General features: G+C 40.9%; 1 protein-coding gene across 4 annotated transcripts in view; it reads right to left on the reverse strand.

Moving 5' to 3' along the window:
* LOC141790268 (leucine-rich repeat transmembrane neuronal protein 4) overlaps positions 1-23,265 on the reverse strand; it is a 130,450-nt gene that overhangs the window by 55,440 nt on the left and 51,745 nt on the right. The window contains exon 3 of one of the 4 annotated variants that reach the window (XM_074670022.1): positions 2,390-3,945. The exons of 2 other annotated variants lie outside the window; for them this stretch is intronic. In XM_074670022.1, coding sequence (XP_074526123.1) covers positions 3,730-3,945 — 216 coding nt within the window. In that variant the 3' untranslated portion in view covers positions 2,390-3,729. Of the gene's footprint in view, positions 1-2,389; positions 3,946-23,265 lie in introns of those variants that run through there. One more of the 4 variants, XM_074670025.1, reaches the window with a different exon arrangement.

Genomic DNA, 23,265 nt, shown 5'->3' on the forward strand with positions numbered 1-23,265 from the left:
CAAGAGTTTTCTAATTCTAATACCTCAAAATCTGACGGCAGAGGAGGAGCAGAGCTGAGACACTAACATGTCACTTAAAGTGCAGGTGCGTGGTGTTCTTTGGTGGTGTTTCATTATGAACTTGTGCCAACAACCGCTGGCCTGGTGAGCATGCTTCAGTTCGCACAGTGGTTTCTGCTGTCATTTGAGCATCCGTGTGCAAGCGCTGTCATGTGAGCACCAGTTTCTTTAAAAACAGATATAAAAAAACAGCTTTTTTTTTTTTCCATAGCAGAGGCAGAGCCATAAGTGACCTTGGCCTCACTTAAACCCACTCTGCTAGATATCTGACCCACTGATCAACTTAAAATCTTAAACCATGACTGGCCATCTGGCTTTGTCAGGGCTCAACTCTGACTGATTGGTGGATATAAAAATCTGAGATTGGCTGTCTTTCAATTGAAGCAAAGGATTTAGGAAAAATACTTTGTTTGTACTTTTTTTTAGTTTGGAAACTTTGTGACTTCTCCTAGATTTTAGTCATAAATATTTTACTTCCTTGCTCTTCTGTTGTGTTCCTTCTTAAAGCTTAAATTGTGCACAGGCATGATCTAAACAATACTGAAATGCTAAGAGTTGAAGTGTTAGGGCGCAGTCACACTGGCCATCCAAACCATGCCGTGCTTTAGCACGCTTGCCCCCCCCCCGCAGCGCTGTTCCCCAGCTGGAGATTATGGCCAGCGGTCACACTACTCCTATGTGAACCAGACTTGAGCAGGTATCGCTACATCATCGTGAAGCGTCTGTTTACATGAAGTGCAATCTCATCAGAGTCAGCACAATGAGACACAGGGAGCACTGCTACAACTTTAGAGAATTTTTGACTTATGGTGAGTCGTTTTGGCCTGACACAGCAATCTAAACCCCCGCTTCGTTTAAAAGGATTGTCGAGAGATGTGCTCGGGGTGATCATGCGTCATGGATCACACGTGCTCTCCGAGTGCTTGTTCTCATGCATGAAGTAAACCGTGTCAAAGCCCACCTCGTCGAAGCGTGCGAAAGCAGAGAAGTGAACTGTGCTCAAGCGCGGCACAGTTGCGGTCACACTGGCCATTCGAAACGTGGTTTAGGGCTGAAGCGTGCTTAAACACGGCACGGTTTACCAGTCTGACCGCGTCAACTCAATTAATTATTCCAGTCAAACATCTAATTCTTATTTAAATCATTAATCACCCTGTCAAAGTTCACAGGTGCTAAGTCAGTGCTGTTGAACACAGACAGCTACACTGTATCATGTTGAGCACGGACAGCCCATGCCGCTTGCATAAAAACATTTCAGTGTACAGTAGGATTTTATATCCACTGTGTTCCCTCCTCACTCACAGTTACTAAAGTAATGAAATCCGAGCTGACATGTGAAAGACCTTGGATGACTTACCAAGAGGCCCTTAAAATTTGTTGTCTTCCAGAGTTTTTTTTTCTGTGCAGTTTTTGATAGTTCTCCGTGCTGCTCCACTGGGCATGTGCTCTGTGAAGCCACTGTGTTCACTCAGAAACATCAGTCCAGTTTACTCAGATAATCTTAGTTTTAAAGGCAGAGTCTACTGGATTTTTCCTAAAAAATAAAATGTTAACTTTTACAGGAATGATACTGCTCAATCGTCTCCCATGGGTCTCTATACATGTGTGTCAGTGTCTGTGTCTGCCTCAAACCCTCTCCTCTGCCTGTATGGTGATGCTTGGTTGCTTTGGGACATGTCTTGGCTGAGAGTAGGCGTGGTCACATCAGCCAATCATGGCTCGCTGAGTGCGCAAGTGGCTTTGTCTGTGGATAACAGTGAATGGAAGCTAATCAGAGCAGCTATCATAGTGAACGTAGCATGGAGGAAAAAAAACACAAACTGAAACGAAATGCCTAACAGATAAAGCTTTTTTTTAAAACTCGAATTTCACTCGCTTTCTGAATCTTGGAGGGCACCTTGGAACAAAGAGCGATGCGAGTTGGCTTTCTGAAAACCAGGTATGTGTCAAATATCCATAATTAGTTTGTGCTAACATGCCAAGTCAGGTGCACAGCTCTTGAGTCTCTCCCACGTAGAAACGTAATGCTGCAGGTGGTTTCTGGTTTAGTAACAAGTAACGAAAATCCTGCAGACCATACCTTTAAAACTCCTCTGGGAAAAATGATTACTTACTTTCATTCCATGAGTTCATTCAACAGATAAGTAAAGCACACTATAACGATTTAAGTAAGCAGAGCTATTACCCTTAATGGTGTGTATGTAGCTGTACTGTACTGCCAAACTGTGATCATATCGGTTTGGAAGACCAGCTCAATTTAAAGTCAATTCCAGGCTGACAGCCTTCCTCATTAGATTATTTTTATTACCTCCTCCATTTTCATAGCAAACAATGTATAGACGCAGATTAAGATATTGAATTAATATCCTGGACCCTAATTGAGTATTACAGTCTTCAAGACATCCTTTCCTGCTTAAACATAATTATAGGAAGTCCATTAAAGTCCATGAGCCGGTTTCAGTGAGTCCAGTATTTTGTATTATGTCACAACAACAGTAACACACAGTCACAGGGGGAGAGAAATGCAAGAGGAAGTTAGCATCAGGTAAAAACAGACACATCATCATTAATCAGTCCTGCCTTTGGCGCTGTGCTCCTCAGTCTCTAACACCTACGCAGCTGTCTAAATACAGACTGTTTGGGTTTACACCACCGATCTGAAGAAATGACACCAGCATTGGTCAGTTACCACAGTTTATTTACCATATATTATATTGTAACATCTTGTAAAAAGCACACACGTAGATATATGAGTGCATGATCAGATAGTTGGTTGAAGAACACATTTGATAAACAAAACCCATTAACTACGAGGGTGGTTTGAATGGATGATGAAAAGTAAACATCAGAAATCCCAGTGCACCCAGATCTGTACTTACTGTTTATTTTGCATCTGTTTATTCCTCAGCTCCATTAATTAAATTACGATGTGATAAACATCCCAAATCATTTAGGAAATCAAAAGTCACCATGTAAATTAAACTTACTGCCGGCAAGATGGGAAGGCTGTACATTTTATATGACAATTAATGTCCGTTATTTTCTGTCCTGTTTCCTTCGTCGTGGGTAATTTCATTTGGACGGCTCATTTCTAAAGATGAAAAAACTCTACAGGGATTTGAGTTGGAGAGAGGCCTCTGACTGACAGCCTGATCAGAAAAAGCAGCGGAAAACCTTTTAGCTTGGCTGATCTTTCATTTGTTCTGCTACTCAATTACTTATCATGCTGTTTCCCCGCTCTCTTCTTAGCATTTTGCATTTGATTACTTTACCTGACGCAGCAGAGAGGTGCCAGGATAAGGAGAAGCTGAGGAAAAATGTTTAATAAGATTAACAAATCATTAAATTATTATCCTTAATACTCCTCAGGAGGCAGAGCAGAACGTGGAAAGTCATGCTGCTGCTCAGCCTCCTTTGCTAATTGAGGACATTGAGGGTCAGGTAGGTGAGAAGCTCACTAATCGATACTGCAGCAACCCTTTATTTCCACTGAGGAATATTTTCATTTTCATTACTCTCGGTCCAGGATGCTCCGCAGATGATTAATTGTCTCCTTTGCTTCTTGACCAGTCCCAGTTCCTCCCACACAGCCTTGTGTTTTGTCTGAGTGGTCCGCTGATTGTGTGCAGCAGACACACAGGAGTTTGGAGCCTCAGTGCCACCAGCTCACTAATGGAGGGAGTGGGTCTGGGAGCAAGGCAGCACAGGCTCAGAGGGGAGGGCAGCCATTGGCCCCGGGTGGCACCTAGCCGGCCTTGAACCTCCCAGTGACTGAGTCGGGGGCTCCATACCCACATTGAGATGCAGCGACAGGTGGGCATGGCAGTAATCCAAAACCGACTGCTCACACCTGTACAATGTCAGAGCACTCAGCTGCGGTGGAATCTAAACAGAAACAGAAAGCAGAGGATGGAAAGAAGGGGGGGAAATGAGAGCCAAGAGAAAACCTTTCATATCAGCCAAGAAAGCCTTCGTTTCAACATTTTTTCAGCTTCCAGAAAATTTGGAATTGGCTTAATTTACTTCATGCCATGGCACAGCTTTGTCATTAATGCAGCCTTGGCCGTGGATACAGTGCGGGCCCCAAAGACCTGAAATCTGTGGTGCTCAAACACCCACTTTGAGCTGGAGTGATTTATATGCAAGATGAAAGCCTTAAGCAAGAGTGCACACATATTTTCTGCCCTCTTTTAAATGGAGTCAAGGCTCCATTTAGGAGAGAGTGCTTATTACATTACAAGCACTTTGCTGATTCAAAGACCTCTCTTAGTTTTACGTGCTGGTGTGGTCTGAATTATGTCAATTAAACCGGGTAAAGCTGCATCATGGTCTCTGGGAAATTGATATCCTTATTTCTATTCATGCTTTTTCAGAAAACATAAATGCCCTCATGCTTCATGTAATGCAAAAACAACATGATTCATTTCATTTCAAACATTCATATATGACAAAAAATCAGAGCACATGCAGCATGACCACATTTCATCCCTCATTTTTTCAATCAGTGTGCAGAGCATCATCTCAGGCAAGAAGTCATTCTGACCACTGCTTATTCAATAGTGAAGTGGAGCAATAAATACTAAAGCATTTAGTATTCAAGCTGCAGTATGCAAGTCAATTCAAACCCAAATTTAGACTCACAGAAGGGCCCTAAACAGTAACGGCCTGTGTCCTCTAACTGCAATTTTGCACTGACGGCGCCAGCTTACTTCTCAAAAGGAAGTTTCATTGTTTTCAGTGCCTAGAATCCTCAACAGAATATAAACACTAAGGTTAAGTTGTTTTGTTTGTTTTTTTTTGCTGCGGCGCTCACAGTACGGTCCCTTTCACAATCTAGCCTCAGTTAGCCCCGGTGAGGTGCTGTGAAAATAAGGCCATTGTCACTGCCAATACAAAAAGTTAGTGGACACAGGCCCTAAAAAGGAAGAAAGAACAAATGAAATCCAAGTAAAATCACAACATTTAATCTTTTCATTTCAGAACATAGAAGTCTAAGTGCTTGATGAAAGAAAAACAAAACAATGATGTGATGAACACCTACTGCGAACATCTCTCGGGTTAACATCCAACTAATCTGAGGCAGAAATTGTTTGTATTCCAGTTTAAAGTGCTATGAAATCACAGCTCTCAAAAGGTTATGTTTTCCTTTTCCAGAAATGATAAGGCTCTGTGTGCTCTCCTCTTTAATGGAGAGATTATTAGAAAACCCACTTTTGCCTAATTCAGTCGCTGAACTTTGCTCACCACTTTAGAGAACTGGATAAAAAATGCATGAAAACAATGCTCCGAATGCTAAATGAGTGAAGTGGATGGCTGGGTGGATGAGAGATGTGAGGGCAGGATGGCTCTGGGAGTTCTCTGTTCAAATCATCAAGGGGGAGAGGCTACACCGAGGACTTGTTTCCTCCAATTATTCCAGCAGATCAAGTCAAATATCTAAGTGGAGAAGTCAATACAGATTTGGTTGGCTGGATGTTTGAACCAGCAACCCCTCTCTGTGTTCGTACACTAAAGCACAGCTGTAGTTGGCAGAGCTTTTACAACCTTTGTCTCTTCAACATCTATTCTGTTTAACTTTCTCATTGCCTGTTTATCTCAACTGAAAGCCAAAGGTGCCATAAAGTAAACTGAGCTGCTGTTACTGAGACAATAAAAGCCTCTTTTCAATGACTCCACAGATCTGTAAGTACACGAATGAATACACCTTTGAGAGAAGAACGCTGCTGTTATTATTATAGATGTCTCCTCACAGTAAGCAGTACTGACAGTCCTCAGGGATTGAAAGTTTCCTATGAGAATTTAAATAGTAATAAGGAATGATGCCATGAATTTCTCCTGGGTGGAGTAGTGCGTGTGCGATACGGACAAAATTTTATATCCTGACATAGATCATTTTATACCCCGATAATGACATATAACATTTTTCCTTAAAATTATATGAATACAATTAATCTCTTTTCTCAATTTATTTATAAAGAACATATTAAAACACCAAAAATATACAAAAAGAAGGAAACTGTGTACAGAATCTAAATTATACAGTCTATGGAAACTACCTAAAAACACCCAGTGACTTTCAAAATGAAAAGTATATTGTGATCATCACACAACACTTAAGTCCAACTTTAATGTTATACTCCCTTTCAGCAGACTGTCTGCTACAATTTGGTGTTAGTTGCAGGTTTTTATCTGACAGTGTTGAAAATTATGATGACCCAGTACATATTTCATATTCCAGATCTTGGTATCCAAAATGTTGGCAGGATCTGGATCGTACTTTGACATCTGTCAGAAATCATTGTGAACTTGTCTTGTATCGTTTTGCAAAGCAATCCAACCATTTATGGTGGAGTTATATACACACATGGTGAAAACGGCCCAATCTCACAATGATAAAGAATCCTTTAAAAAAGTCCAGGATCCAGAGGGGGATCTGGATCACCTCCAAAATGTAATCTTTATCCCATTTTGAACATTTCCTTAAAATTTCATGAAGATCCGTTTGTTACTTTTTCAGTTATGTTGTTCACAGACAAACTTTCCCAAAAACACAACCTCCTTGGCAGAGGTAATAAAAAAAAAACCTTGTCAACACCAGGTTGTATTTAGCTCGACTATACCAACAAATGGACATAATGAGCGGAGCCTGAGCAAAAGTCTACAGGTTTGAGGTTTTACAGCCCAACATGAACCGAGAGCGGCCTATCAATGAAATGGGAAGCCCAAGAACTCCATGGTCTTTCAACAGCAGCTGTCGGTCAGTCATGTGGCATGTGGGACTGAACATGCAGTCTCTGTGACATCCACAGTCATGCCACAGTCTGTTCCTCCATTAGTGGAGAAACAGAGCTAGACCAATACACCACACATCAAAATAACGATATAAACAATGGAGGGCTATATCTTACGGTAGACGTTTGTATATCGCACTAGGACGTGTATTGTAATATCGCACAGCACAGGGTGGAGCTAAAGCAACACCTCTGTAAGGATTGTGTCACTCAGTGTTGTTAAAAAGAATTTAAATAAGTAGAAAAACTGAGATGCACAGCTTCAAAAGTAACTCATTATTTCAGCTGTGCTTCAAACATTAAGTACATCCTGCCAACTGACACGCTGCAGATTGATTTAAACTTTCTACAAGAACCTGACTCAAGGAGCTCCTCATTTCTTTTATCATTATGATGTTTGGTCGGCGGGAATGCATCAACGCCAAGGTTTCCGTCTCTCCTCACAATTTATGGTTTGCAATCGGACCTTTTTAGAGTCAAGGAAATGAAAACTATATTTTGTATGAGATATTTGTTAACCATGACATTTCCCAATGATACAGCGGAAGTTCAAAACCGTGCCAATGTCGAACTCATTTCTCAGCTCGCCCTGGAGGTGCAGTGTGATGCAACATGTGAGTGAAAAACTCAGCTCGGACTTTTTGCTGCAAGAATGTGACGTCTGTGCAGGAAGGGGAGGATTAATTCTCAACTCATTTGTAGAAAAACGTCGCAGTTATTGGTCTGTTTTACATCAAATTCTTTTCAGCCAGTCAAAAAGCACATCCTCACATATAAAGATATCCAAACGCACACACACACATACACACACTGGTATCTATTCTACTCCCTAGGCTACATTTGGTGGTTACATTTATTTTAAACAACCACTCTGCATCCGACCTTTCGCTTCATTTTATTGCTTCCTCCTCCTCGCTTCAGTCAGTTGCCGCCTTCTCCAGCACTTTGCTTGAACTTTCCCCTACAGTAGCTGATGTAAAGTGTCAGTTTGCACTTCAGCCACATCTTTACTGGCACAGAGCTGCTTACCATGAAGTAAACTTTAATTTTAGTGTCATAGAGGCTTTAATTTTCAGGCAGGCGGGTGTTTCTTTATTGACGGCGGAGGCTGGCGTATCAGTGACTTATGGCTTTTAATTTTGTAAAGTAAGACGGAAACCTTCGGCTGCATATGACTCTTCACAAATGCAGAAATTCAATATATTAATCAAACCAAGAGAGTCTTTTAAAGACACTGCAGGGTTAAAGACAGACTAAATGTTAAAGCCTCTGACACTGCACTGAGACTGAAAGAGTGAGTGAAGAGAAAGTGTAGGAGACTTTGATTTTCATATTTACAGTATGAATCAATACAATGTCATGTATTGATTGTCTTCTGGTCTGCTGTATATGTTTATATTTCAGATTCAGATATAAACCTCTATAGATGCTGTTTAAGACCTAAAATAGCCCTGCATTAAAATAACACAATGAGCTGCGTCGGTGGAGCTGTGTTTATTCAAACACTGCTGAGACAATGAATTAAAAAACTCACCAGATGCAAAAATGCTAAATAACAGTTTCGAAAAAAGTGAGACACTAGAATTTCAAATTACAGAAAGTAATTTAAGTGGCACTTCTTCAGTCTTTAATTACAGTAATGACAGGGTAAACAGTAAAAATCTGTACTCCATACATTACCATGGTTTGCATGCACTTAACTCCCCCGAGCACAATGTGCCAAATGGCATCTTTTTGGCCTCAGTTAAATAAATGAATAGGTGCATTAGGCAAAGCTTTGCTTTTACTTAAATGCAGCTGTTGGCTTGCTGACATCTTGTAATTACTATGCATGCTAATGTTAAGCAGGGATAATGTTTACAATGTACCACTCTTTGCATGCAAGCAAGCTGCGGTTTGCTAAACAGAATTAAACACGATGTATCCTTAGGGAACATGTCGGTAGGATCAGCAATTAAATAGCTGTTGAATGTTCACTGATAATATTTCAGTCTGGACCAGAGTGCTAAAATATCCAACTTATGTTTCCACTCACATTAATCAAGTTACATACCAGCTTGAGCTTAAAGCTATAAAAGCTGCTGGAACATTGACTGTAGAAACAGGTTTGTTCTGTTTGATAATGATCACAATAAAACTGTTGCTTGTGTCATTGATATGGTAAAAATATTTGAAGAACAGCTTTTCAGAGTCCACAAAGGTCTCAGTTTTAACCCCCACACATCCCACCATCCTTCACTTAGTCACTTAATTATTGTGTCTTATTTGTGAAGCATATCAAACGGCTTGTGTAACTCAGAGTCTCACTGGATGAGAACTTTCACCGATTACTGCAAAAACAAAATGTCAAAATGAAATCAATTAACTTGACGCCAGCTCTCTTCATAAGTGTAATGGAGTCTCTCGGCAGTTAAGAGTCATCGAATGAGAATAAATGCTGTTTCTGATCATTTTTCAGTTTCACAGCTCAACACAGCATTGTACTGCTTTTGAACTCGTTTCATTCTCGCTGAGCAGATGCAGCATTTTCACAGATTTTTCACTGATGAGATGAAGTTTAAATATCTGTTTTCTTGGGCGGTATACTAAAACAGGATCAGTGTCATGTCTTTGCAAAGAAGAAAAGAATAAAAGCCTTTTTGGCCAACCGAGCAGAGTGAGCATCCAGCTTTAATCAGGAATATTGGGGAAATGCTGGCTGTTATGGTTGGAGCTCTTAGAGAGGTGACTCATTGGCTAGCTTAGCTTGGCCGGCTGCCAGCCGAGCTGCTTCGAGCTGAACGCAGCATACAGTCAGATTCTTTTGCTTGAGGCACCATCACCATCTTCCCTCAACTTTAATGGCTCAGGAAGTCTTTTTCCATCTACTTGTGCAACACAGCCTCGGATAAATAAAAAATGAATTCAAATCTCTTGATTACAATAGCTCTCTAAGAATAGCCTTGTTTCCTCTTGACAAGTGTAAGTCGCTACTCAGTGAGTCACTGGCTACTGGCCAACATAATAAAGCTGGCATCTGGCATGAGCTTGATCTTGTCTTCACTTTGCGTTAACTGTTCAAACTAAAGCTCATCCTGTTTAATCTGAAATGAATTTGAAGGAGAAACAATAAACGTCCTGCTCCAACCTGTGGAAAGTACTAATCTATTCCAGGTGCTGTGGTCTATCTTTTTGTGTTGCATAATACATTTAAACCTGAAGTTAATACGTCCTGTTTCCATTTCATCACACACTAGTACATGTATCTTCCCCAATCTGGATGATGTCTCACAGGAAGCATTAAGAGCTCAAAATGAGAAAAAAAGGGAGGGAGAGAGAAAAAAAAGGGAATATCAAATTTTCATTTCCAGCAGGCTTCCAGTGGAAGCAGCTGTTAATATTAAAACCATTTAGATATGTTCTCAGTTCCTTAAGTTAAGTCTTTATCTTCTGTCTTTCGCCTTTTTCTGTGTTAGTAAAAGAGACAAAATGAAGAAAAAAAGTGAGGGTGGGTAATAGTGATTTCATCCCCTTTAATCTGGTTAAATTCCAGGGATAGACTGATAACCGGTCGGTCAATTATCGAAGTGGAAATTCAGCATTTTGAGGCATATCAGTATCCACCTTTGTATTTATCCATTCTAGTAGTTCTCAAATGGGTTACCTTAGGGTACGCAAGGGCACATCAGCAAGCAAATCCTTCAACACCATTTATTTACTCAATGTTTGAATCCAATGTAAGTTAAAGTTCATAAACTGACAACTTTATCCAACAGACACTAATAGTACAGCACCTGGTTTTTGCTTTTTTCTAACCAAACCTGCTTGCGCTTATTAGGGGGTTCTTGGCAGAAAAAAACATATCATAAGGGCTATGTCACTGAAAAAAATTGAGAACCTCTGTTCTGATGGATGATAAGAAATCAATTTTAAACTATGTTATTTTGGCTTATTCTCAGCCTCTCTGTCTGCAGTCACTACTCTGTCTCCAGCATCGTCCCACCCACTACTGTACTGTACTATCTGAATGGTTACATGCAGAGCTATTTTTCGAAAAACTTTACTGACTATAGAAAACTTTCAATTTTTAAAGTTTTTGGGAACTATTTTATCAACATATGCTTAAAGGCATTTGAACCAAGTTAAATGTTGGAGTTTATATTATTTAAAATTTTGACGTCAGTGCATTCACTTTTACTGCAAATGAATATCAGCTCAATATTTGGAGCCTCCTTGACAACTAATAATCGGTATCTGTATCAGCCCTGAAACAAACATTTCGGTCCATCTCTATTAAATTAAATTCCCCAGCCTTTTCCACACTGGTACTCAAAGTCATTAACTCCACCCTCACGTCTGGTCCATCCCTGAAGACACTCTAACTTGCACCTGTTCCCTCCATCCTCTAGAAACCTTGACTCATTCCCGACAGTGTGTGTAACTTAAAGCCCACTTCTAGCCTCCTTATTCTGTGAAATCCCCCAGATTGTCCTGTTGCCTCCCAAATCAAGTCTCATAACAGACACAGCAATCCTCAAAATAACCAATGTTCTTCTGCTCTCCTCAGACTAGGCTAACATTAACATCCTCTACAATTTCTCTGCTCTTTTCGACACCATGAACCACACTATTCCCCTCTCACACTCAGAACACACACGCAAAGTCACACACGTACTGCAGCCTCCTGGTTTAAACCCTACTTCACTGACCAATAACAGTTTTTTCACATCAACAAATGCACTTCTTCCATAGCATCTGTCTTAAGATGTACTCCGGGATTCAGTGCTTGGTCCCCTCCTTTGTCCATTATATACCTTCTTCTGCTAGGAGACATCATCTATTAGCAAGGTCTCAGTTTGGCCACCGAAACCCACTCTTCAATAATCAACTCACACTAGAATAAAATAGGATGCTTTTGATCCTAAAAAAAATGACAATTAATCATTAAAACGAGGTCCCTTACAAATTCGACCTCATGTTTCATTATCTCAATCAACAACTCAACCAAATCTCCCTCGCCTAACACCTGCAATCTCTGTAGCATTTTGACAGGCTCCCTGAAACCACCTCCTTTCACCTCAAAACCAGCCAAAATTCACCCACTTCTCCCATTCTCTGACCCCAGTTCATCCACACTTTCATCAAATCCTGTCCTCATGAGTGCCAGAGTATCCTCTACAGCACATCACCCAAAAAGCTTTGATCAGTTCCCAGCCCTCTCATGACCACATCACTCCTAAAACATCTTCACCGGCTCCCTGACACACTCCCTCACACATCTGCTTAAAAATCCTGTTCCTCACCTACAAAGTTTTTCACCACCAGGCCCCACTCTAACTCACTGACCTCTTCCGCCATCACACTCCTTCCTGTTATCTCCATTCTTAAAATGCCAACCCAGAGGTGTCGTCAGTTCTAATCAGATTGGAGGATGGAGCTAGAAAAGACAGAGGTCATTGGTCTGCTGCTGATTCACATGGGGTTGTTAGTAGAGTCGCAACCCACGTTCCTGAAAGTCGTCTTTTTCTTTTCTTTTTATTTATTTTTTTAAGTTATTCTTTGGGCTTTTCCAGCCTTCAATAATGGAGGAGGGGACAGTGGATAGAGTATGAAGGGGGGTGAGAGTGAGGAGCAACATGCAGGAAACAGGCCATGGGCTGGAGTCGGACCCAGGCCACCCGCTGGAGGGCAAACCTCATTGGGTAAGACCTAAACTGCCCCCCCCCATTTGTCCTTTAAAGGATTATATCCAAGAACTCTATCAGGTCCAGGTGCCTTTATTAGATTAAAGCTGTGAAGAGTTTAAAAGTGATCTTGAAAAAGTCTCCCTTCTAGATATATGGCCGATCGTAATCCACTCTTTAAAATTAGATTATCAGCGCCCATGTAGGTTAATTCAAAATGCTACTTCTTAGCTTCTTTGTAGCTTCCTGTTCGGGTCGAGCAAGACTGGATAGATTTGTGGCACATCTAAGTCTTTGTGACAATACTATGTCAGCTGATAAAGTTAAGAAGTGAGAAGAGAGATCTAGTTTTTCTCTGCTTGAAAAAAAAAAATCTGTGATTAACTTTGTAGTGATGGTGGACACTGGAGCCCAACTGTCAGACAGAAAAAGGAGCAGAAGAAAGCTAAACGAGAGAGAGATACAACTCGAGCTAAAGGCTAAAAGGTCTAAGCTGTTTGTGATAATGTTCATTCCAACCCATGTGCAGCAGTTATTCTGAAGTGGTCTGTTCAAACTTGAGAGTCTTTACATAAAATGAAGAGTGAGGTTATGTTAGCTCTGATTGGTAGATGACTGGCAGGACATAGCTAACCAGGATTCACTGATGTTACACATTACAGACACGTCTCTCAGCACCAGGCTGTCAGCGCTACGTATGAACTGCTACTGAACAACTGTATGAACTGACAGTTTGCTTGGTGACACGTCAGCTCGTGGATACGTTGAAGCACCGGGCTGCTATTAGCGCTACTGACGTATGGTACAAACTTATGTTTGCTTGTTGTCATGCTTTAAACAACTGCCCTACGTATCTGTACTGATAAATACCCGACCTCGTCACTCTGTATCTGGTAAAAAGTTGTGTCGACCCAAAAAATTTCTTTACCAGACACGTCTGGTAAAAAGTCACATTTTAAGACAGTGTGTGTGAGACTCCGGGCTACAAGGTGGCGAGGCAGTCCAGTTATAACAGATCCTCCTCACAGCATCTGTAAACTTTGAATTACCACGAGCTGGATAACTGAGAATGTCCCAGATGTTAAAATGACAACATTAACAACAAAAAATTGCCTAATTGAAATTTGGGGAAAATAAAGTAGAGCTGGTGCTGAGACAGGAATCCCAGGTGGGTTGAGTGGGTGGTTTTTCTATATGTCTGAGCCTCAGCAAAACATGAGCAGTGCAATCCTCACCTCAGGCAATTCAACAGATTATTCAGTTCCTGTTCCAATGACCACTCCAAGAAAAGACCTGTGGTGTAAACTTATCCATGGACACAGGAAGTAATTTTCACAGACTAGCAGAAAAGCGTATTAGATATGACCACGTAGAAATCAATTAAAAGATATTCACAGGAGTAACTGCGGCCTAAGGAAATGTCTAATTTATATTCTTTCTTTCTTTCAAGGTGAGATGAAAGGAGGCATTCTCCCTCTCATGTTTGTGAAGCTATACCAGCTGCATTATTTTACCCCAGAGGAGCGGGGCCTAATCCCGCCCTCCTGTGCTGTGATTGGCTGATACTCCTTAGCTCAAATTTCACAGCCAGGGCTTTATGCTAAGAAGCTCTTTCATCCCAGAGTCATGTACATGTAACAATCAGGAGAACATGAGCCAGCCTGCCATGTCCAGCCTATAAGTCCATGTTGACATTTAATCTAAGCATGTCAGCAGGCGGTAGTGGGACAGTTACAGTCAGGTCAGATTACTGCTCTTGGTTTGATCTAAAAAAAAAGGTCATGGTTTAAGCTTTGTGAGAGAATGAGCTGCGAAAGATTCTTTTAACATTTCCTGGATGACAATACATTTGGCTGTTGCTCCTTTTTTTTTTAAAGAAAAAATCTTAATGCTAGGCTAAGCTATCTGTCAGGCAACTAGAACTTCAGACCTCAGGGAAGAGATTCATCTGACTGTTAGCAAGAAATTGTTTCATCTCCCAAAATGTCAAAATGTTCCTGAAATCATGTAAAACGAGAACTCGGTCTCTGTCTCTAATGAAATAAAAACACTGTTATATAAAACTCCCTCTCTGTTGATCTCAAAATGAAGGCACAGTTCTTCATCAAGGCACTCACCTAACCCACTCTAAAGCACTTTACTGCACATGTGATAGAGGACAACGATCCAAACTCGGCACACTGCAATTAATTGTGACTAACTTCTGGGTGATTAGCTTTGGATTGCTTATAAAAACATTCACATAGGTGGTCCCCTTTCGCACAGCTCTGAATGTAGGTCAAGCTGCAGCTAAATGATTCCCAATTATGTGATAGGCAGCTGCACCATGTCAGCATGCCTCAGACTGGCACGGGAGGCATGAGCTCTCATTGGCATATTAACAACATCCTCCGCCTCCTAAGCTGCGCTGCTGCTCTCTGTCAGCTGGATAATTCACTCAGCGGTCAACGCTGCAGCGAGAGAGCACAGACAAGCCTCTATTATCATCGCTGTCTATTAGGCTACACACTCATGGAGGCTGAATGCTAATAGCCACCAGACCCCCTTTCCCTGATTGTTACTTGGGCTGGATAAATTGAAAAATGAGTTGAGTGAAATGAGGACGTCGCAGATAACAAGTGGTCACTGACCGTAACATGAAGCAGGGTAAACTGTGCTGTAGGTGAGATGCACTTTCAGAAATAAGGTTAATGCTGCATTTCTTAGAAATATGTTTAAAGATTGAGGATAGGTTTACTCTTACTGAAATTGAATAAATCACTGGACTCTTATCACAGACAACAGGCTATGAGCTGCCTGTCTGTAAGGCTGAAGAAATGACAACTATCTACGAAAAAAACTGAGAGTTACACATTGTAATGCTGCATGTGCCGGAATTCAAGAAAGATCATCTTTTGCTGACTTTAATATTCAGCATGTAATTACATTTCTATTTGAAAAGCGCTTTGCATTTGTCAAAATAACCATAATCCTTCAGATGTGGGGATTTATCTTCTCCTAATGCTGCTCATCCCATTTTCTGCTCATCAATGCTGGCAATGCATGCCGAGATTTACAGTTATTTAGCGGCCGGACAATTTATGAGTCACTACTGAGTCTTTTCCGATGTATGTAGATATAAGTAACCTGAATACGCATGCCAGGTAATATAGATGCATGGATTTATCCTCATTTAGCAGCGAGTAAGTAAAAAGATATCTGCTCTACAGTGTTTTGTTCATTCCCCCTCAGTGAAGGTTTCTCTCTCTGTAAACTCCTACACATAATTCTGAGTTGCACACACAAGCACAGGACTCTACATATGAAGTATGTGCTGATGCTGCTTGTCAAAACAGACATTAAAGGCCTCAAAAAGAACAAAGAAAACACAAAAAACATGTTTTTCTGAGGTTGCACTTTACTTGAAGCTGCCTTAGTATCATTGTGCATTATTCTTTCATATTTATTTTAAGCTTAATAGTTAACTTACGTAACAAACATCTCACACACAACACGTGGGGCTAACTGAAGATTTTATTCAGTAACTCGCTGAGGTCTAGAAATTATCCTTTGAGCAATTTATATAAGCCTTAAGAAAATGATTCTACAGCATCAGACGTCTTTTTGTCATTTAAATATAGACTTTAAATAACCCGACTTGATAGGAAGCCCAGTGCTCTGCTGGCACATCTAACCTGTAAACAGTATCACCTATTACATGAGTCAGCTGTCACATTATTCATCTTTAATTGTCTGTGAGTCAGAAGAAGAGACAGGAGGAAACGGTGCACAGGTTGAGTTTTTGTGCATAGATCAACTTGGCATTCAGTAAATCTGTATTTCCTGATATCACAGCCAAAACAAAAGCTTCCTGCGCAGGCCATAGGCTCTGTCTATCACCATTGTGTTCTCGCTCAGTGACAGTCACTTCAGAAATAGATTCAGTTTGGTGATAATCTTCAGGATTATAACTGAAGACTGTTAGGGATTTATAATGCTACATATTCTGTCATTTCATCAAATGAAAAGAACAACTTTGGTTTACAAGGGAAAATGTAGTTAGGATTTTCTGTTTTTAGACTGTCCAAGAAATAGACTGGACCGCTTCACTTCCAAACAGGAAAGCCCCAAATACCGGGATTTTGATGCGAATATTAGAAACTTACAAATGTAGTGCTACTGACTGCAGATTGTAAGAAGAAATCTACACTATTAGGCTTTCTTCCAGTGTGTGACACTTCAGTATTTACATAGAATAACATACATGTGAAAGTGCAGTGCTTTCTGCAGGCCAAACATGCACCATGGAAAGCATTGTTCTCTAGGAGAGTGGTTCCCAAATGGAGGTACATGTACCCCTGGGAGTACGCCAGGTTCAAAACTGCTTATCCAAAAAACAGCAACCAAGCAGAATTTCTTTTTCACTATTTATCCAATCGATGTTTGGATCAAATATAAGTTAAAGTTCATAAAGTGAATATTACATCCAGTAGGTTACTCAATTCCCTTACACTCCCCAAAATAGGATTCTCACTCATACCAGGAAAACAACACAAATAACAGCAAAGTGGCTGAAGCTGAGGAGCAATGCTGCTGAAAACATGGAGGGACACGGGCTAAAGAAGGCAGAACCAGAGCCGGCAAAATTCAGTCAGTATTAAGAAGAATATGCTTTAATGGGATTTATGTCCACAAGTCACTGTGATTTTTCTGTGGGGAGAAATTAACCAACAGGAGCATGAAGCCAGCATATCTTCAGCAGCACTTTTATTTTATCTTATTTTATAATTTTTTAGCAAATATTTTATTTAAAATGAATTTGATGTCTTTTTGTAAGAATGTTTATGTATTGTCATGTAATTAATTTCAGTTTGAGAACAGCCCTTTATTTTGATACCAAAAGAGGGCACTTACAGTTGACAATAATTTCTCTGTGCACAATTTTTTCCTTTTTAAACATGTCTTTAGTTTTTTTTATTTTACAGTAGATGTAGTTATACTGTTTTGTGCCTATCTGGTCATGGTTTCGTGGTAAATAACAATGATATTATTTAAAAAGAATATTACAAAAGTCAGACACTTATAATACAGCAACTTTGTTTTATATCTTCTTTTTTTCAACCCAAGCTGCTTTGTGCTTGTTAGAGGGTACTTGGAAGAAAAAATACTTCACAGGGGGCGTGTCAGTGAAAAAAGTCTGAAAACCACTGCATTGAGACAATAAGAAAGACAAAACAACGATGTAATAAAACCCCCTCCTGGGGTTGTGAAGATACTGCGTTCACAAGAACCTGCTAACATGACATCAGTGACACTGACCATTGACTGACTAAATCTATAAAGTTGCACCATAAATCATCCAAACACTGAAAGGTCTGACTGATATTTCACTCATTCCTGAAGTGTCATGTTCTCAAGAACCAGACAAGAACAGTATCCAGGAGAGAGTTATTCCAGGACATTATTCTGTCATAATGAAGTTGATCTTGACCTTTCCAGTGAAAAATGTCACTGTTTCCTCCTCTTAATCTGTGAGAGAACTACAATTCATTTTATCACATTAATTCCCAAATGGAATCTGTGGGAAGAGTGTATTTGAAAGGATGCGATGACCTTGACCTGACCTTTAGCTGACTTAAATCGTATCTGCTCCTTCTTGATTCAAAGTGACCTTCTGTGCAAAGTTTGAACATATTTACCCTCCTCGCGTGGAGTGATGTAGCTTTCATGAGAATGACCTCTGACCTCTGAACATCAAATCTTACACTCTCTCTTGAGACCAATTGGATGTGCCTGAAATATCTTGTTAACAAAAATGAAATGGACGGAGGGCAGACAACCCAAGAGGCATTAAAACACAGACTTTTTACCATCGCTCCATCAGTGAACACGGAGCATACTGAGGTGTTTGTGGAGGCCACTGACTTTATCAAAGTTTGAGTAATAAAACTACTGTTATGGGTGACACAAACATTTGGAGCATGCTTGGATTTAGCATGTTGTCTTTCATAACAGTTGGTTCAGTCAGGAACACTCTGGTTGTGGATTTTAACCACCCTGGGTTAGCCAAGCAGCACGCTTCCCAGTGAGTGCACTGCAAAATCCCCTCACATGGGTAAATACATACACTTAGACTTTGATAGGAGCAGGAGAGCAGGAGGAGGAAAGTTTGACCAGCAGCAGCGAAGTGTGGGTAGTGTAGGTGTTGCAAGGAGACCTGTTAAAATTCTCTCCCTTATCATGAGAAAGAGCTGTGATTGGTTGGGAGAGGTTTCAGCCTGTCAGCTAATATCAACCGGGCTTGTGAATTCTGTGTCTTTCCTGAACCTAAGTAAGCCTCTTTTCTCATCGTCAATGTGTCCAATGTTTTTGTCAGTTCAATTCTGATTAGTCATTTGATTTTGAACAGACGATTGACAGCTGTGGACAAGTCAAGATAAGAATCAGGGATCCTTAGTCCCATTTCCACCAAGCTGTCTGAAAGGGATCGGTACAGTTTGGTATGGGCTGGATCCAGTGGTGATTGCTCTAAGACTGCAAGAGAAGCTCAGCTTCCCCTAAAATGTCCCCTAAAAAAGTGGTGATATGTACTACTGTTTGCACATTTCATTGACAAAATATGAGCTAGAATTCCATCATCTTTTGTTCAGAATCAGCTACCTATCACAGGTAACTGGCTCGACCTCCTTCTCATTCATCTCCGCAGCATCTCAGCGCTTTAACACAGTCAGATGCTGGGCGTCTTCTAACTTCAGCAGGAAGCGTAGAGTGAGTTGTTCCACTGTGGAAACTGGACAGCCATTGGATAAACGCTGGGCTTTGTCCCGCCCATCGGATGCTGAGCGTCTCTGGGGATCTATGAGGCAGTGGGCTGGCCTGGACGCTGGGCTTCTGCATGATGATTGGATAATCTGTTTGAGGCCGAATCCCTTTTTGATTGACAGTGAAATGAGCCAGTCAGTGATCTTGAGCATCTTCTGAGAGGCTTTAAAGATCCCCAGCGAGTTTACTTTTCTTAAAAACGACGAGCATTGTGTTAAAAGATTCTCTCTCTTTTTACCAATAAGCAGCTACAGCTACAGCTGCCGCGGAGCTTCTCCCCCTGTCACTCACACTTACACCCTGTCGTAGTCTCACGTAGCAGCTCTAGCTGCGAGCAAGCTGGCACGAAGGGTAGAATTTATGTTTAAATAAATAAACAAATGTATGATGTAGGCCGGAAAAAAAATGAGCTTCCCCTCCGTGACTGACCAGCAGCCGCCACTGGCCGGATCGGTAAAGCCTAATCCTAAATCCTAAATCCTAAAACTTCATACGGTAAACAAAGAGCAACGATAGAAGATATCCAGCAATTCGTCTTCTCTATGACTGGCATGTGGCTCTTTGTTATGAGGCGCAATCAAGCTGTGTTTCAGAGAAGCCTGTGTGCCACCAAGAAAAATATAGCAGCTGCTGTTGTGAGGTAAGTGGTGATTCCTTTGATCAAAGAGCAGTGTTTCTAGCTCTACCTCGTGGGGCGGGTTGGCATGTCTGGCACCCCAACAGAAGAGTCCCAAAAAGTGGGATGGTATGGTTCAAGTTGGTACCTGGGATTAGTAACTGAAAACGCCACAAAATGTGAACTGTACCGAGAGGAACCAAACTAAACAGCTTGGTGAAAATGGGGCTTTAGACATTTCAATCTCGCAAGTGTTTTTGTTGGCATACGGTGATGTGTTGTAGTCATATCTCACAGTAGGAGTGAATAGAGGCATTCTGACTATATGACAGTCAGTGGTTGAGACCAAACTGGAGCTAATAGCAGTATTAATATTGGTGCTCCATTGTTGTGTTGAGCAGGAACAGAAGTCTACAGATGGCCTTTATCAGCTAACTGTGTAAATGAGTTGCACTTTGCCAAAAAAAACTTAAAATGTTAACTTTGAAAACATGGTCAAGAATTTGTCTGCTCCATCCAAATTACCAAAAACGAATCCGTCGCTGTAATCCAAACAGTTATTTAGTTTGGATCCTACTACTGTACTTCTTTTCAGAGGTGGATTAATACAAAGATACTGAACACGCATTCTAAGTCAAGTGTTTTCTTGCCTGATTCATTAATCACATTTTTTTAATCATAATTTTTTCCCCTGAAGGAAAGACATTTCTCAAGAGGGGCAGAGTAAGTCAGAGCAAAAAGAGCCCTTAAGGAATTCTCTGCACCTGTTTCAATCTATTTCATTCTCTAATGGATCTGTGGAGTTTATCAGGCTTCCTTCATCCAGATGAGATACCAAACTAATGTTGCAAATCAAAGACAATGCGAGACCCTAAGTTCTAAAACAAAAAATGAAAGACTTGACAGATAGAGGAATGTATAATAGATATGGTAATAATACAATCACCTTGGTTCAAACTGAGAGCTCATTGATCGTGCGGATGAGTGCTTCAGGAGCTGGGTGATAGTCTGTTTGATAGGAAGATTTTACAGACACAGGGTCTACAGTGAGTCTCCTCTCCTCCTTTCTGAACCCTTATCTCAGATCTGTGAAAATGCTGATGTGCAGGTACTCAAGGACATCACAGATATGCTAATTCAATCACAACTTTTTTAGAGGGTCCAATTAAGTGAATTCCTTTATTAAGAGCAGGTCTGTAGAGTTGAGGCAAAGCTAAAGTGAAAAGGATCAGTAAAAGTTTGGGGCTGAATTTGGGAATTGACTGTTAAATTTGAATATGGAGAGGATAGAGGTTGAGGTTTGGGATTAAAAACGAGGCTGGGATAAACCTAAACTCGGCTCTGGGGCTACATCAGTCTGACTTAAGAAAGGCAGCAGCTATAATCCCCCCCATCGGCTTCTCCCCCACTTTTTCTGTTCCTTTCCACTCTTCTCTCCAGTCTCTGTAGTCATTGTTAAGAAGTCACAACAGCATCCAGTAGTCATACCGTCTGCTAATTAAAGAAAACTCAGACTAAAACTTGAACTGCGTGTAAAGCAGGTAATTAGTCATGTGCAATTTGGTCCTCAGTTACTTTACCCCAATGGTACGATACTTAGAGAACGAGCAATGCGCAAAAAGTTCTGCTTCTAGGCTTACAGCTGGTGCTCAACTTTTGGGACTAACAACTCCAAATTCAGAGAGCTATAAATGGGAAAGAGGAAGAAAATTGTGCAGACTTGTTATATCAAAGTCTTTGGTTTCTGTCACTATAGACTCAAACTCAACCTTCAGCAAATGGAAGCAAAGGATTACATGACACCCGTCCTGTGTTATTAACTTTTATTTTCAGAGCTGGGCATGTGACTGTTATCTGTTAACCATCAGCATTACTTTTAAAACCAACTTTTTATATGAAGGTCCACTTCAGAAATATTGATCTAAACATTACCTTTCATGAAATTTGTTTCCCTTTACAATTTCATTTAGCAGAAGCTTCTGTCCAAAACAATTCACAACAAAAACAAGAATAAGAAGAATAGACAGAAGGGAAAACCTTACTTAGAGTGACAAAGTGCGACAAGATATTTGGCTGCAGGTTCTGCTGTTTGGTGCATTTTTTTTTCCTCATGTAGAATAATGTGTCCATAACAAACCACAATTAATTGCTGCAACACTATAGTTCAACCTTCAACAACATTCAATAATCAGTGCTAAATATTTGCTAAGAGCTGAGGACAAAGAGGAGAAGGGTCAGATTAAGTGCCTAAGTGTTCCCTGAACGGGTGAGTTTTCAGACATCTCTTAAAAGTAGAAAGGGACTGTGCAGATCATATAGAGTGAGGTAATTCATTCCACTATTTGGGCACAACAGAGGAGAAGAGTCTGGCTCGTGATGTGGAGCTGTGCTGGGCTGGGAGCACCAGGTGTCTTTCACAATTAGAGCGTAGTGGGCAAGAAGAAGTTTAGACCTGGATGAGGGACCCCAGATAGGCAGGAGCCATTCTTGTCAGTGTTTCGTTAGCCAGAAGAAGAGCTGTGAATTTGACTGGAGCTGCTACTGGAAGCCAATAAAGAGATTTACAGCGGGATGGCATGTGCTGTTTTGGGTTGGTTTAAGACTAGACGTGCTGCTGAATTCTGAGTAACCTGCAGTGGTTTAAATGTACCACAAGGAGGCCAGCCAGGAAGGGGTTGCAGTAGTTGATGTGGGAAATCACAAAAGCCGGTGCCAGAAGCTGTGTGGCCTGTTATGTCAGGTAGGGTGTGATCCTCCTGATGTTTTAGAGTTCATATCCAAAGAGGTGAAGTAATTGAGGCCATGTGAACTTTAAAGGTCAGCTGGGCATCAATCATGACACCCAGATTTCTGGCAGAGTTTGTGGCACAAGTTGATTGGAATCAAGCAGGAAACTGATCTGTGGTTAAACCGAGGGACAAGCAGGAAGGACAATGAGCTCAGTTTTGGAAAGATTTAGATGAAGGTGGCGTTCCTTCATCCATGTGGACATATCAGCCAGACACGCTGATATCTGAGCTGAGACATTTGTGTCGCCTGGTGTAAAAGACAGGAAAAGCTGAGTGTCGTCAGCATAGCAGTGGTAGGAGAAGCCATGGGAGCTGATCACTTTATTTTAGTCATTTTCATATTAACGGTTACCACACTTCTCACACATCTGTATCAAGTAGAGTTGAAAACAAGGAAAGAATCTGTGAAAGGTGTAAAACTTCTCACTGCTGGACCACATTTATCTTGCGTTTACTTCGCTTAAAATAAACAGGGGATGAAAACCCTGCTCTTATACATAGAGATGGTTCAAAGACAACTTCTTCAAGAGCTTCCAGCCTTTGTA

The sequence above is a fragment of the Halichoeres trimaculatus genome, unplaced genomic scaffold (assembly GCF_033239565.1).
Source record: "Halichoeres trimaculatus isolate MK-OKI-2021-1 unplaced genomic scaffold, fHalTri1.1 fHalTri1_scaffold_5, whole genome shotgun sequence".
Lineage (NCBI taxonomy): Eukaryota > Metazoa > Chordata > Actinopteri > Labriformes > Labridae > Halichoeres > Halichoeres trimaculatus.